Genomic DNA, 16912 nt, shown 5'->3' on the forward strand with positions numbered 1-16912 from the left:
GCTGTGACGTATCGTTTGTTTTGAATTGAGAAGTTGTGTAATGTATTTACTAAGAGATCGATATTATTTACAATACGTAGTACCACTTAAATGGTACTCCAAATAAGTGTCCAGTGTCGTTTGGAATTTATTTAGTGGTAGCTGGACAGTGTGTAGTGTCATTATAGAAAAAAGAGAATGAAAGAAAGTGTTTGGGGGAGAAACTTCTGCGGTGTTATAAAAATTTTTAACAAATTTATAAATTATATCTGACAGCAAGAAAGTTTTAAGGGATCTTTACTAATATTGTAAGATTGTGCGAGAAAAAACTTTTGCAGTTCACTAGAAATTAATTTTTGTGAATTTTCCAAGCACCCGAAAACCGCAATTTCTTTTCCTGCAAACAGTTTCCTCTATTAAAATAACTTTTAAAAACACTGCATTTCTTCTTAAAAATGCGCGGTTGCATTAAATTGTTTATCACTTAAAAATGCATGTAGTGTTTTTAATTAATTTAAGAGCTTCGTTGAACAATTTTTGAAGTAAAATAGTAAAATCAAAAGTTTGTTCTGATGAGGATGTACAATAGGTGATATTGTATGATATCAAAAAGGAAGAAGATAACTTACCTGCCGCTAATAATAAGTACTTAAAATAACTTTCGTGTAATATGAATTCTTTACGAAAAAATTGAGGAAAAAATAATATTACGCAAGATTATTGCTAGCAATGTTAATGCTTCAATATTTATAAAATGTTACAACTATTTTCTATCTGTTTTTTCTTAACAATCAATAAATAAAGCAGAAAGTAATATAAACATGTGTGGTGGATATAAGTATGAAATTTCAGGTGATGTGTTACCAGACTTGCTTTGCTGCATTTGTTTGAAGTTAATGAAGAACGCGATGCAGTTAGAATGTGGGCATGGCATGTGTCAGAGCTGTTTAGAAGATTTGGAAAAGAACTGCAAGAAAAGGTAGGCAGGGTTTAGCTTTGATTAAAAAAACTAACTTTCTTTAAATCAATAACTTGTACGCTACGATTTATATTCTCTTCTTACTTCTTTAGTCGCCAGAAGTATTGTTGCCCGTGCTGCCGAGCCAGAATTCAAAATGAATGCGTAAGAAAGTTATTTGAATTTTATGTGTAAATAAAATTGTAAGATTTTATCAATATTACATTTTATATGATTTTTAAATGTTAACAGGTGACCCATGCAGCTATAATCAATAGAATTATTTCAACTACAAAGGTCAAGTGTGAAAATGTTAAGAAAGAATGTCCATGGGTTGGAGAGCTCAGCAATATACAGGTAGACTATTGCAACATTATCAATCAATCATAACTATCTTTTTCTTTTACGTCAATAAAAAGTTAATCCAATTTTTTTTCAGCACCACCTGGAAAAGGAATGTTGTTTTCAGATTGTAAATTATACTTTTGAACACTGTCAAGAAAATATGGAACGTCGCACACTTTCTATTCACGGGGAAATGTGTGGTTACAAGCCCGTGACATGTGAATATTGTTCCATAATATGCCTAAAATATTTTTTAATTATAATTTAAAATATGACATTTGCTTGCGGGTATAGTTTTGGACACATTATATACAATAATTATCAATTCCATTTTTAGAATCATCACGGTGCTTGTGAAAAATATCCTGTTCCATGTCCAAACGAATGTTCAGCCAACAAAATGGAACGACAAACGGTACCTTCTCTTAATTCGCCTGCTGGAAAGTAAAGGTTTTTAATTCTATTGGAGCTTATAATGAAAGAAATTAGAAAATAGAAATAAATTATACTTTTCGGGGGTGTTCTTTGTTTGTTTGTTTTTGACAGGAAAATTTTGTGTAAATTTAGAAATGTGCTGACTCGCCTTCTAGAACTTGGGCTGACGCAATTAATAATATATTGTTGCCAGTTTGTTGCGTTATAACATTCTAAACCTGCCCTTTTATTTATTTTTTTGATAGACCTTACGAAAGTTATTAACGGAAAGGAGAAACCCCCAACACTACTAACCGTAGCATTTTGGAAAAATCTGGACCGAATATGGTTAACCCAGACTCATATCATAATACATTTATATATTTTACATAATTTAACTATAAAATAACCTAATGTTTCCTATTTGACAATTCTGTTTATTTTTATTTAGGTGGAAGACCATAGAACCATTTGCACAAAAGAAAACATTTCTTGTGAATTCTTGACATTTGGTTGCAATTTTGAGGTATGTATTTTTTTACAAAAGCTTGCCAATACATCTTATTTGATGCTGGTAAATTTCCACGTTTCTAAAACCTTTTTTTCTCGCTTATACGTTTTATCGCGCATGTCAAATTTTGCTATTTTCTGCAGGCATCTAACCTTGCGGATTAGTATTTTTTGCTAATTTTTGCAACATTTTAATGTCGGGATGTGAAAAATTGTTGGCTTCTTGAGAAATGTGTTTGTACAATTTCTTTGACATTTTTTAGTTTTCTTTTGTTTTCAGTGCTAAGATTGCCTCTTTTGTTTTGAAATTGTCACGCCTAACGTAAATAAAATATTTTTCATTTCTTTATATTTAACCATACTGATTTTAAAGGAGAGCCGAACAAAAAAATATTTCGTGGCAGCCATAATTTTTAAGCATTTAAGAAAAAAATTATACATTTCAAAATTCTAATAAGTTATATTTTACGACTAAATATCTTCTTAACAACAAGTTTACAAAATTTCATGGCTGTATAGGGTGAAAAAAAGGTTTTGGATGTATTTATCAGTACACATCAAAAATAAGATCTTTGACTCGATACAACCAAGATTTTACGTGCTATAGCAGTAACAGCATTTTATAACATTCGTTTAAAATTCTTTGAATTTAAAAAATAACTGTCATGACCAACAACTATATTCTTTTCATCTTTTGATTTTTTTTCTACAACACACTACGAGCTTCGAACGATGAAGTTTGTTATGATTAGACGGCGTCAAATTTAATAAATATACAGACCGGAAAACTGAAACTTTTGACTACTTATTTCCTTTATCTTTTTACTTACAAATTTGATCATTAAGTTTGTAGTATGAAGTAATAAAAATATCTTCTTCACATGTTGTTCAATATTTTTGCTATTTTAACACTTAACTTTTTTTGTTTCATTACTTTGTGCGTGTTGACCCGTGACCATCACATTAAGAAGAAGTATGTTCCATTCTTATTTAGACACCCGTTTGATAAATGTGTAAAAATACTGAATTATAAGTAGTAGCCCTGACAAAAATGTAAACAAAACTGGTATTTTTACCAGATTGCTTGATATTTTGTGTTTAGTGTGTTGTCGTTCTGCAAAGTTGAAAAAGGTGAAAATCCCGTTTATACGTGAATAAATTATGCAAGGATCGCCGACTTGCATAGCTCGGTTTTTCTATGTGAATAACACCCACCCCCACCCCGAATTTGTCAAATTTCACCGGACTTAGTAGATTTTATTTAAAGCGTTTTAACCTGTTTAAATACAACACTGCGATGTGGTCGTATCTCAGGATTTGATTGGCTAAAAACATTCTAAAATAATTAAAAGTCGCGTGGGCTCTTTTAAAAGAAACTTTTTCTATTGTGGTCCAAGTCTTGTTTTAAACTTTGAGTTAGTAGCTAAATTTTCTCTATGAAAGAAGACCTTGCTTTTTTATCACAAACTGCCATAGTTTCTATCATACAGATGAAATATTATCATTTTTTTATAAAATGATAGAAAAATGTGACTTTAGTTTATGCGGACAATCTTGTAGTTATCACTGACTTTTGCTGTTAGTATTTTAAAAAAAAAATCTCCTTAGACTGCCAGAGAAAACATGCCGGCACACGATAACAATGCTTCTCAGTATCATATGTCCCTAACTTTAAAGATGGTGAATGAAATGAAGGTTGGAATTCAAAATATGACGGTTGGAATACTTGCTGCTAACAGAACAATCGAAATCCTGCGTAATGAATCAGCAAAAGTGACGAAACGGGCTATGGAAGAACAAAAGTTGTACAAAGACAAGCTTTTAGATTTAATTCAAATAAAAATCAACAAAAAGAATGTGATATCAAAATATTTTGCACCACCCTTTGAAGAATGCTTGAAGCATTTTGATGAAAATTTTGGGCTGTTTACCAAAGGACTGCCATTTTTGCCAACTGAGCTGAACGAAATAGGAGAAATAAAAGATGATGCATACAGAAAAAGATTCGAAGCTTTCTCAGAGGAAGTTATTAAAGTGGCGGAAAGATGCTTGTTGGAAATGAAAAAAGATAATTTTGTTTTTGAGTTTAATTATGAAGCTGCGATTAATGAGATTAAGGAACGGCTTCCAACTATATTTTACGAAAGCCAAGAAAGGCACATTGAGTCAGTTTTGGAATGCGAAAAAAGATTTCGGTCTATGCTTAAAAAAATGAAATCGAACACCGAGCATTCCTGTCAAGAAAGTCAATTTTACAAAATTGACTTAAATTGGATTACCTTACCTTGTAATAAAAGTGCCCTAAGAATGGGAAACTTTAAAAATGGCCTGGTAAAATTTGAAGACGCACTAATGCAATGTTTTGTTGATGTTAACAGTGACTCTGAAGGTAAGTAGGTAAATTGTTTGGCGTGGAAATGAAACGTTGTATAGTATTTCAGAGTTGCTAAGACAAAATAGGGTTTGAAACAGAAACAAATGAAGAAAAGGCTAGATAATGGGGAAAGAAATTGTGTTTAAAATTTTGAACAGTTAAAATCGCCTTTATTACCTTGGTAAGCAGGCGAAAAGCGATAATAATTAAAACACGCAATCTGATAGGTTAAAAGGCATTTGATTATTGCGCAACCCGGTTATTATTGGCCAGTAATATGCCCGCTGAGACGTTAGGAAACGTTTGAATCATAAATATGGTACCTTTAAGACAAAGAGAATTTTTAACAACACATAATGGAAAAATATCACAGTGAATGGAAAACTACTAAGTACTAACCTCAGCTTATAAAAAAGCATGAGAGTATAAACAAAAAATATGTCTCATGTGATTTCCAGTTGTAGCCAACAAAGAGTCATCCTCTTCCACCGTCCATTATCCCTTTTACTTGTATTTCCCATCCTCTCTAATCCCAAAAAATATAGAAGAAGAGTTGATGGAGCACTGGAATCCAGTAACACCATTATTTTAAGGAACAAACATTCAAAATTGCACTTTTAGCATCAGCTTAAATCCGTCGGCTAGCTCACCAAATTAATGAAAAACCCCAATTTCAAACTACGAAGAGTTGTGATTGATGGCGATAGGCGAGCAAAATTTGAAATTTTTTAAACTTATTTAAAATATTGTTCAAATTTTTTGTGTTCTGCGAGTATCCCTTTTCGTTCGTTTTTGAAAATGAATTTCACCGCTATTATTATTTTTTATTTCGATGAGTTTAAATATTCAAATTTGTAATTTCCCATGTAAGAAAAAAACGTGAATGAACCCGTGGATGATGTCATCAAAAAGGCCTGTAAACCACAATAACCGTTGTGTAACCGTTCATCAAAAGCACATGATCCCATACATTTTCTTGATCAGCGTTTCAAGTGCTATACGATGAAGGCAACGAGCATGCAAATTTCCTAAAATATATTTTTTGTTTATACAACACTGGCATCATAAAAACTCCTAAAACAACCTACAGTTGTTACGGCAGATGACGTACTGAGGTCACTTTCCGCGCGGGTAATTAGGGGCCAGCCAGGACCACCCAATTTCAGCTCATCAAAATACGTTTAAACCCCAATATGTCTTTACATTACAGTTCCTTAAAAAGTACATGGCACTATACATTTTCAAGTTCTACACAATAGAGGCAACGGTTAAACAAATTTTACGAATAAAAATTTGTACTATGACTGACTTTCCTGACGTTAGCAAAATATTTAAACCTTTATATTTCCTTAACCTTTTCGTCAAAGGAACATAATCCTATACATTTTCTTCATCAAGGTTTCATGTTCTACACATTAGAGCTGTGGGTAAATAAGTACAAATCATATATTTTTTGCCTATCCACTACTGATATCATAATAATTTCTAAAACAACCTATGTATTCGTTTTTTTCTGCGTAAGTGGATTTTTCCACGGGCATTATCGACTAGTCTCTTATAATAATACAAAAAGTTCTACGCTCTATATAACAGTTATACAAATTTGTACTTTTTCGGGTCTTTGCTGACGTCAGCAAAGTTTTTAAATCCTTATATCTCCTTAACTGTTTGCCAAGAATACGCCTTTCTATACATTTTCTGCATCAGCGTTTCAAGTTTTACACAATAGAGACAACGGCTAAGTAAGTTTTTTAGATAAACTTTTTGTTTATGTACTGACGCTGACGCCCTAAAACAACCAATATTTTTCCATTGAAACGAGAACCAACTGGGCTCACAATTTAAAAAAGTCCTATAACATGGATGATCAATTGTCGACTGTTCACCACATATAGGTGTATTAACAAAAACTTCTGAATTGTCAATTTGAAGTATCAACGGTTATTTTTTTTTCTTAGAAATTTTGCATATTCGTTTCTTGTCAAAGAATATCAAAGAGATTTCGTGCGTATTTTACAATTTAAAAATGGAAGAGAAAGGATTTTACTTTACGATGTTTAATCCGCATAAAGAAATAGACGTAGCAGAGTTGCGGAATCAAGAATTTGTGATGGATGATCACGTATTGGTTAGATTCACTCCTCCAAATATCACGAGAGCTCATTTCGATATGTAAATAATCTTTTCTTCTAACAACTTTGATTGAAGTAGAGACAATAGAGATTCGATGTTTTTTTAATTAGAAGAAGAGTTTAAGAAGAATGAAAAAGAAAGAAAAGTGTTGGCTAAAAGAAACATAAGCAAAGCGGAAAGCGATATGCTTTGCGCGACTGATATAAGAGCTATGATTGAAAGATCCAACTCAATCAATTCACTTTAAATGTTTCTAAGTAAAGTAAGTCATACTCAATGAAATTATGTTCGTGTTCCCTACGTCAATTTCTTAAGCATGTGGGTGCTTAAGTTTCTGAAGATCTTTGCAGTCTTACTAAAACAATTTTTATCACTGTTCGCGTTATTAATAAGATCAGCAACTTAATAGTCTTCTACGCACATGTTATACCATATTATGCTTTATTTTGTTCAGGATTAGTATATAGATAAAAAATAAACAATAGTTATATTTTACTTTTCAAACGTTATATTAGATTATTACCAATGCGTTATGCGTATTAACCGATTTTATCAATAAAAAAACTATCATGCTAAGCAAAGTGCCCAAGTTAAGGAAGGCGCAGGCACCTTAAAATAAGATTCGACTGATACACGCAGCTGCTAAAAGTATGAAAACGGCTTCTGTGGACGCCAATTATGCTTCTAAGCCAATGAATCCAGCTAGGATCACCCAATGTTCCATGTCAATTTAGCTGTAAATCAAAACTAAGCTTCCAAATTAAAACTAGCCTTCCAAAACCCAGACGGTAAACTTCAATATAAACAAAAGAAAGAAACTGCAGGATGAACTCAGTTTTCGTGTGATTTTTAAGATGCGATTTTAACCATCAAAAAGCATAAAACTTGCAGCTTTCAAAAATGAAAGCATTTCTTATCAAACACCGACTGAAAGCAGTTTCATTTAATTTCACAATAAATGAAACCGTTAAGATAACCGTTTGTTCTTGTTTGTGATAAATAGTGCTCTTTCGAGTTTTTTCTTTTTTTATTGATCATCTACCAACGCCGTTTCCTTTTTGCATTTCGATACTTGTCTTATCTTGTAAGATTATGAATACTTTAGAATAACTGTTTATACTTGTTTCTGATCAATAGCCTCATTTCAAGCTCTTTCTCTTTTTATAGTATATTCAAAAACATATCTTTTAAAACTATGCCTCCATGGGCTAATGGATAAGGGATCGGCCTACTAAGCAGTGTATTGCGGGTTCGAATCCAGTCGGAGATGCTCAAGTCATATAAATTACAGAAATTCAGCTCTCTTTAGGTGTAACGTTTAAGGCGTCCTGTCCTGTAAACTGCCAAATTCTCTTTAGGCACAAATAGTTATTATTCATCTACCAACGCCGTTTCATTTTCAACTTTCGAAATTTGTCTCATCTTCTGATATAATGAATACTATAGAATAAAGGTTTGTCCTTGTCCTTGTTTCTGATCATTTGCGTTATTTTTAGTTCTTTTTCTTTCAAAGATGTACCTTTCAAACACAGGCAATCGTTGGCTAATGGATAAGGCATCGGCCTCCTAAGCCGGGGATTGCGGGTCCGAGTCCCGTCGGAGGTGGTCAAGTCATATGAATTACTCAAAATCTAACCTCTTTATCTGTGTCGTCAAAGGTATCCTATCCCAAAAACAAACATGTCCTGTTGAAAGTAATACTTGAAGCATTCTTTAGAAAGACATTTATTGATAATTTACCAACACTGTTTCTTTATGCGTTTCGAAATTTGTCTTATTTTTCGAAGTAATGAGTGTTTCGGAATAGCCTTTTATGCTTGTTTCCGATCAATAGCGTCATTTCAAACTCTTTCTTTTTTTTATAGCATAATCAAAACATATCTTTTAAAACTATACCTCCGTGGCACAATGAAAAAGGCATCGGCCTCCTAAGCCGCGGATTGTGGGTTCGAATCACGTCGGAGGTGCTCAAGTCAAATAAGTTACTCAACCTCAACCCTCCTTATGTGTAAAATTTAAGACAACCTGTCCTGTAAACGGCCAACATCGGTTTAGGCACAAATAGTTGAGACAATCTTGATAATGGCACTTATTGATCATCTACCAACGCCGCTTCTTTTTCACATTTCGAAATTTGTCTCATCTTCTGAAATCATGAATACTTTAGAATAAAGGCTTATTCTTCCTTCTGATCAATTGCGATTTTGTTAGCTCTTTTTCTTGTAATATAATTAAAAATATACATTTAAAACCACGCGTCCGTGGCCTAATGAATAAGGCATCGGTGTCTTTATTTTTAGTTCTTTTTCTTTCAAAGATGTACCTTTCAAACACAGGCAATCGTTGGCTAATGGATAAGGCATCGGCCTCCTAAGCCGGGGATTGCGGGTCCGAGTCCCGTCGGAGGTGCTCAAGTCATATGAATTACTCAAAATCTAACCTCTTTATCTGTGTCATCAAAGGTATCCTATCCCAAAAACAAACATGTCCTGTTGAAAATAATACTTGAAGCATTCTTTAGAAAGACATTTATTGATAATTTACCAACACTGTTTCTTTATGCGTTTCGAAATTTGTCTTATTTTTCGAAGTAATGAGTGTTTCGGAATAGCCTTTTATGCTTGTTTCCGATCAATAGCGTCATTTCAAACTCTTTCTTTTTTTTATAGCATAATCAAAACATATCTTTTAAAACTATACCTCCGTGGCACAATGGAAAAGGCATCGGCCTCCTAAGCCGCGGATTGTGGGTTCGAATCACGTCGGAGGTGCTCAAGTCAAATAAGTTACTCAACTTTAACCCTCCTTATGTGTAAAATTTAGGACAACCTGTCCTGTAAACGGCCAACATCGGTTTAGGCACAAATAGTTGAGACAATCTTGTTAATGGCACTTATTGATCATCTACCAACGCCGCTTCTTTTTCACATTTCGAAATTTGTCTCATCTTCTGAAATCATGAATACTTTAGAATAAAGGCTTATTCTTCCTTCTGATCAATTGCGATTTTGTTAGCTCTTGTTCTTGTAATATAATTAAAAATATACATTTAAAACCACACGTCCGTGGCCTAATGAATAAGGCATCGGTGTCTTAACCCAGGGATTGCGGTGTCGAGTCTCATCGAAGGAGCTCAAGTCATATGCATTACATAAAACTTATCCTCTTTATCTGTTTCGTTTAAGGTATCCCTTCACGAAATCAACCATGTTCTGTTTCGAAAGTAAAACTTCAGGCATTCTTGAGTAAAACTTTTATTGATCCTTTACCAACACTGTTTCTTTATGCATTTCAAAATTTGTCTCATGTTGTGAAATTATGGATACTTTAAAATAACCGTTTATCCTTGTTTCCGATCAATATCCTCATTTCAAGCTCTCTCTCATTTTACATTAAAATAAAAGACATGCCTTTTAAAACTATGCCCCCATGGCCTAATGCATAAGAATTCCACTTCATAAGTCGGGGTGTGCGGTTCGGAGTCCCGTCAGAAGTGCTCAACTCATATGAATTACTTAAAACCTATCCTCTTTATATGTGTCGTTAAAGGCATCCTGTCCCGACAACAACCATGAACAGTTTTGAAAGTAATACTTGAAGCATTCTTGAGAAAGACATTTATTGATAATTGACCAACATTGTTTCCTTATGCGTTTCGAAATTTGTTTTATTTTGCGAAATAATGAATGTTCGGAATAGCCGTGTATCTCTGTTTCCGATCAATAGCCGCACTTCAACCTCTTTCACTTTTCATAGTATAATCAAAAACATGTCTTTTAAAACTATGTCTCTGTGGCCTTATGGATAAGGCATCGGCTTCTTAAGCCGGGGATTGCGGGTTCAAGTTTCGTCGGAGGTGCTGAACTAATATGATATAGTTAAAACCTATCCTGTTTATCTGTGTCGTCAAAGGCATCCTGTCTCGAAAACAGCCATGATCTGTTTCGAGAGTAGTACTAGAGAAGTACATTTATTTTTCACTTACCAAAACTGTTTCTTGATGCGCTTCGAAGTTTGTCTCATGTTGGGAGTTTATTGATACTTTAGAATAACCGTTTATCCTTGCTTCCCATCAATAGCCTCATTTCAAACTCTTTCTTCTTTTACAGTATAATCAAAGACATATCTTCTAAACTATGGCTCCGGGGCCTAATGGATAGGGCATCGGTCTCGTAAGCAGGGGATTGCCGGTCAGAGTCCCGTTGGAGGTGCTCAACTAATATGAAATACATAAAACTTATTCTCTTTATCTGTGTCGTTAAAAGTATCCTATCCCGAAAACAACCATGTTCTGTTTTGAAAGTATTACTAGAGAAATACATTAATTCATAATTTACAAACATTGTTTCCTTATGCGTTTCGAAATTTGTTTTATTTTGCGAAATAATGAATGTTTCGGAATAGCCGTTTATCCTTGTTTCCGATCAATAGCGTCATTTCAAACTCTTTCTCTTTTTATAGCATAATCAAAACATATCGTTAAGAACTATGCCTCCGTGGCCTAATGGATAAGGCATTGGCCTCCTAAGACGGGGATTGCGGCTTCGAATCCCGGCGGAGGTGCTCAAGACATGTAAATTACCCAACTTCAGCCCTCCATATGTGTAAAATTTAAGACGTCCTGTCCTGTAAACGGCCAACTTCTTTTTAGGCTCAAACAGTTGAGACAATCTCGACAAAGGCACCTATTGATCATCTACCAACGCTGCTTCTATTTCACCTTTCAAAATTTGTCTCATCTTCTTAAATCATAAATACTTTAGAATAAAGGTTTATCATTGCTTCTGATCAATTGCAATTTTGTTAGCTCTTTTTCTTGTAATATAACTGAAGATGTACCTCTAAAACAATGCCTCCGTGGCCTAATGAATAATGCATCGGTGTCTTAAGCCAGGAATTGCGGTGTCGAGTCCCATCGAAGTAGCTCAAGTCATTGGAATTACTTTAAACCTACCCTTTTTATCTGTGTCGTTAAAGGCATCCTGTTCGGAAAACAACCATGATCTGTTTCGAAAGTAATACTTGAAGCATTCTTGGGAAAGACATTTATTGATAATTTACCAACATTGTTTCTTTATGCGTTTCAAAATTTGTCTGATGTTGTGAAATTATGGATGCTTTAGAATAACCGTTTATCCTTGTTTCCGATCAATAGCTTCATTTCAAGCTCTTTCTCATTTTACGGTATAATCAAAGACATACCTTTTAAAGCTATGCTACCGTGGCCTAATGCACAAGGCATCAATCTCATAAGTCAGGGTTTGCGGGTCCAAGTCCCGTCGGAGGTGCTCAACTCATATGAATAACTTAAAACCTATCCTCTTTTTATGTGTCGCTAAAGGCATCCTGTTCGGAAAACAACCATGATCTGTTTCAAAAGTAAGACTACAGGCTTTCTTGAGTAAGACATTTATTGATAATTTACCAACATTGTTTCCTTATGCGCTTCGAAATTTGTTTTATTTTGCGAAATAATGAATGCTTATGAATAGCCGTTTATCCCTGTTTCCGATCAATAACCTCACTTCAAGCTCCTTCTCTTTTTACGGCATAATCAAAACACATCTTTTAAAACTATGTCTCCGTGGCCTAATGGATAAGACATCGGCCTCCTAACCCGGGGATTGCGGGTTCGAGTCCAATCCGAGGTGCGCAATTCATTTAAATTACTCCAAATCTAACCTCTTTGTCTGTGTTTTTAAAGGTATCCTATCACGAAAACAACCATGTTCTGTTTTAAAAGTAAGACTTCAGGCATTCTTGAGTAAGACATTTAATGATCATTTACCAACACTGTTTCTTTATGCGTTTCAAAATTTGTCTCATGTTGTAAAATTATGGATGCTTCAGAATAACCGTTTATCCTTGTTTCCGATCAATAGCCTTATTTCAAACTCTTTCTCCTTTTACAGTATAATCAAAGACATATCTTTTAAAAGTGTGTCTCCGTGGCCTAATGCATGAAGCCTCGACCTCCTAAGCCGGGGATTGCGGGTACTAGTCCCGTCGGAGGTGCTCAACTCATATGAATTACTTAAAACCTATCCTCTTTATATGTGTTGCTAAAGGCATCCTGTCCCGAAAACAACCATGATCTGTTTCGAAAGTAATACTTGAAGCATTATGGAGAAATACATTTATTAATCATTTACCAAAACTGTTTTTTTATGCGTTTCGAAATTTGTTTTATTTTGTGAAATAATGAATGTTTCGGAATATCCGGTTACACGTGTTTCCGATCAATAGCTTCATTTCAAGCTTTTTCCCTGTTCATAGTATAATCAAAAACATATCTTTTAAAACTCTGTCTTCGTGGCCTAATGGATAAGGCATCGGCCTTTTAACCCGGGGATTGCGGGTTCGAGTCCCGTCGGAGGTGCTCAAGTCATATAAATTACTCAAAATCTAACCTCTTTATCTGTGTTGTTAAAGGTATCCTATCTCGAAAACAACCATGTTCTGTTTCGAAAGAAATTCTCGAAGCATTCTTTAGAAAGACATTTAATGATAATTTACCAACACTGTTTCTTTATGCGTTTTAAAATTTGTCTGATGTTGTGAAGTTATGGAGGCTTTAGAATAACCGCTTATCCTTGTTTCCAATCAATAGCGTCATTTCAAACTCTTTCTCTTTTTACAGCATAATCAGAACATATCTTTTAAAACTTATGCCTCCGTGGCGTAATGGAGAAGGCATCGGCCTCCTAAGCCGGGGATTGCCGGTCCAAGTCACGTCGGAGGTGCTCAACTCATATGAATTACTTCCAACCTATACTTTCAATCTGTGTCGTTAAAGGCATCCTGTTCGGAAAACAACCATGATCTGTTTCGAAAGTAAGACTTCAGGCATTCTTGAGTAAGACATTTATTGATAATTTACCAACATTGTTTCCTTATGCGTATCGAAATTTGTTTTATTGTGCGAAATAATGAATGTTTCAGAATAGCCGTTTATCCCTGTTTCCGATCAATAACCTCACTTCAAGCTCTTTCCCTTTTCACAGTATATTCAAAAACAAGTCTTTTAAAACTATGCCTCCGTGGACTAATGGATAAGGCATCGGCCTCCTAAGCCGGAGATTGCGGTTTCGAATCCTGTCGGAGGTGCTCAAGTCATGTAAATTACTCAACTTTAACCCTCCGTATTTGTAAAATTTAAGACGTCCCTTCCTGTAAACGGCCAACTTCTTTTTAGGCACAAAGAGCGGAGACAACCTTGATAAAGGCACTTATTGATCATCTACCAACGCCGCTTCTTTCTCACATTTCGAAATTACTCTCATCTTCTAAAATCATGAATACTTTAGAATAAAGGTTTATTCTTGCTTCTGATTAATTGCGATTTTGTTAGCTCTTTTTCTTGTAATATAATTTAAAATATACAAATAAAACGAAGCGTGCGTGGCCTAATGCATAGGGCATCCTCCTCCTAAGCAGGGGATTGCGGGTCCGAGTCCCGTCGGAGGTGCTCAACTCATATGAATTACTTAAAACCTATCCTCTTTACCTGTGTCGTTAAAGGTATCCTATCCCTAAAACAACAATGTTCCGTTTCGAAATTAACACTAGAGAAACACATTTATTTATCATTTACCAAAACTGTTTCTTGATGCGCTTCGAAATTTGTCTCATGTTGGGAAATTATGGATACTTTAGAATAACCGTTTATCCTTGTCTCCGATCAATAGCCTTATTTCCAGCTCTTTCTCCTTTTACAGTATAATCAAAGACATATCTTTTAAAACTATGTCTCGTGGCCTAATGGATAGGGCATCGGCATCCTAAGCAGGGGATTGCCGGTCCAAGTTACGTCGGAGGTGCTCAACTCATATGAATTACTTCCAACCTATACTTTCAATCTGTGGCGTTAAAGGCATCCTGTTCGGAAAACAACCATGATCTGTTTCGAAAGTAAGACTTCAGGCATTCTTGAGTAAGACATTTATTGATAATTTACAAACATTGTTTCCTTATGCGTTTCGAAATTTGTTTTATTGTGCGAAATAATGAATGTTTCAGAATAGCCGTTTATCCCTGTTTCCGATCAATAACCTCACTTCAAGCTCTTTCCCTTTTCACAGTATATTCAAAAACAAGTCTTTTAAAACTATGCCTCCGTGGACTAATGGATAAGGCATCGGCCTCCTAAGCCGGAGATTGCGGTTTCGAATCCTGTCGGAGGTGCTCAAGTCATGTAAATTACTCAACTTTAACCCTCCGTATTTGTAAAATTTAAGACGTCCTGTCCTGTAAACGGCCAACTTCTTTTTAGGCACAAATAGCGGAGACAACCTTGATAAAGGCACTTATTGATCATCTACCAACGCCGCTTCTTTCTCACATTTCGAAATTACTCTCATCTTCTGAAATCATGAATACTTTAGAATAAAGGTTTATTCTTGCTTCTGATTAATTGCGATTTTGTTAGCTCTTTTTCTTGTAATATAATTTAAAATATACAAATAAAACGAAGCGTGCGTGGCCTAATGCATAGGGCATCCTCCTCCTAAGCAGGGGATTGCGGGTCCGAGTCCCGTCGGAGGTGCTCAACTCATATGAATTACTTAAAACCTATCCTCTTTACCTGTGTCGTTAAAGGTATCCTATCCCCAAAACAACAATGTTCCGTTTCGAAATTAACACTAGAGAAACACATTTATTTATCATTTACCAAAACTGTTTCTTGATGCGCTTCGAAATTTGTCTCATGTTGGGAAATTATGGATACTTTAGAATAACCGTTTATCCTTGTCTCCGATCAATAGCCTTATTTCAAACTCTTTCTCCTTTTACAGTATAATCAAAGACATATCTTTTAAAACTATGTCTCGTGGCCTAATGGATAGGGCATCGGCATCCTAAGCAGGGGATTGCCGGTCCAAGTCACGTCGGAGGTGTTCAACTCATATAAATTACTTCCAACCTATACTTTCAATCTGTGTCGTTAAAGGCATCCTGTTCGGAAAACAACCATGATCTGTTTCGAAAGTAAGACTTCAGGCATTCTTGAGTAAGACATTTATTGATAATTTACCAACATTGTTTCCTTATGCGTTTCGAAATTTGTTTTATTGTGCGAAATAATGAATGTTTCAGAATAGCCGTTTATCCCTGTTTCCGATCAATAACCTCACTTCAAGCTCTTTCCCTTTTCACAGTATATTCAAAAACAAGTCTTTTAAAACGATGCCTCCGTGGACTAATGGATAAGGCATCGGCCTCCTAAGCCGGAGATTGCGGTTTCGAATCCTGTCGGAGGTGCTCAAGTCATGTAAATTACTGAACTTTAACCCTCCGTATTTGTAAAATTTAAGACGTCCTGTCCTGTAAACGGCCAACTTCTGTTTAGGCACAAATAGCGGAGACAACCTTGATAAATGCACTTATTGATCATCTACCAACGCCGCTTCTTTCTCACATTTCGAAATTACTCTCATCTTCTGAAATCATGAATACTTTAGAATAAAGGTTTATTCTTGCTTCTGATCAATTGCAATTTGGTTAGCTCTATTTCTGGTAATATAATTTAAAATATACAATTAAAACGAAGCGTGCGTGGCCTAGTGCATAGGGCAATCGTCCTTCTAAGCAGGGGATTGCGGGTCCGAGTCCTGTCGGAGGTGCTCAACTCATATGAATTACTCAAAATCTAACCTCTTTATCTGTGTCGTTAAAGGTATCCTATCACGAAAACAACCATGTTCTGTTTCGGAAGTAATACTTGAAGCATTGTGGAGAAATACATTTATTAATCATTTACCAAAACTGTTTCTTTACGCGTTTCGAAATTTGTTTTATTTTGCGAAATAATGAATGTTTCGGATTATCCGTTTACCCGTGTTTCCGATCAATAGCTTCATTTCAAGCTTTTTCCCTGTTCATAGTAAAATCAAAAACATATCTTTTAAAACTCTGTCTCCGCGGCCTAATGGATAAGGCATCGGCCTTTTAATCCGCGGATTGCGGGTTCGAGTCCTGTTTACTCAATTACTCAAAATCTAACCTCTTTATCTGTGTCGTCAAAGGCATCCTGTCTTGAAAGGAACCATGATCTGTTTCGAAAGTAGTAATTGAGAAATACATTTATTTATCATTTACCAAAATTGTTTCTTGATGCCCTTCGAAGTTTGTCTCATGTTGTAAAATCATGGATACTTTAGAATAACCGATCATCCTTGTTTCCGATCAATAGCCTCATT

At 35.0% G+C, this 16912-nt stretch overlaps 2 protein-coding genes across 2 annotated transcripts; both read left to right on the plus strand.

Annotated features, from left to right (window-relative positions):
• Positions 1 to 791: 791 nt before the first annotated feature.
• LOC130626739 (RING finger protein 151-like) lies at positions 792 to 2906 on the plus strand. The gene is made up of 5 exons (XM_057441339.1): positions 792 to 958; positions 1051 to 1102; positions 1190 to 1294; positions 1620 to 1697; positions 2148 to 2906. Exons 1-5 carry the CDS (start codon positions 801 to 803, stop codon positions 2382 to 2384), a joined length of 630 nt encoding a protein of 209 aa, XP_057297322.1. The 5' UTR covers positions 792 to 800; the 3' UTR covers positions 2385 to 2906.
• A 941-nt stretch (positions 2907 to 3847) lies between these two features.
• Positions 3848 to 7128, plus strand: LOC130626755 (uncharacterized). Its single transcript, XM_057441340.1, has 2 exons — positions 3848 to 4595; positions 6539 to 7128. Exons 1-2 carry the CDS (start codon positions 3866 to 3868, stop codon positions 6754 to 6756), a joined length of 948 nt encoding a protein of 315 aa, XP_057297323.1. The 5' UTR covers positions 3848 to 3865; the 3' UTR covers positions 6757 to 7128.
• The last annotated feature ends 9784 nt before the right edge of the window (positions 7129 to 16912 follow it).

Source organism: Hydractinia symbiolongicarpus, chromosome 2, assembly GCF_029227915.1.
Source record: "Hydractinia symbiolongicarpus strain clone_291-10 chromosome 2, HSymV2.1, whole genome shotgun sequence".
NCBI lineage: Eukaryota > Metazoa > Cnidaria > Hydrozoa > Anthoathecata > Hydractiniidae > Hydractinia > Hydractinia symbiolongicarpus.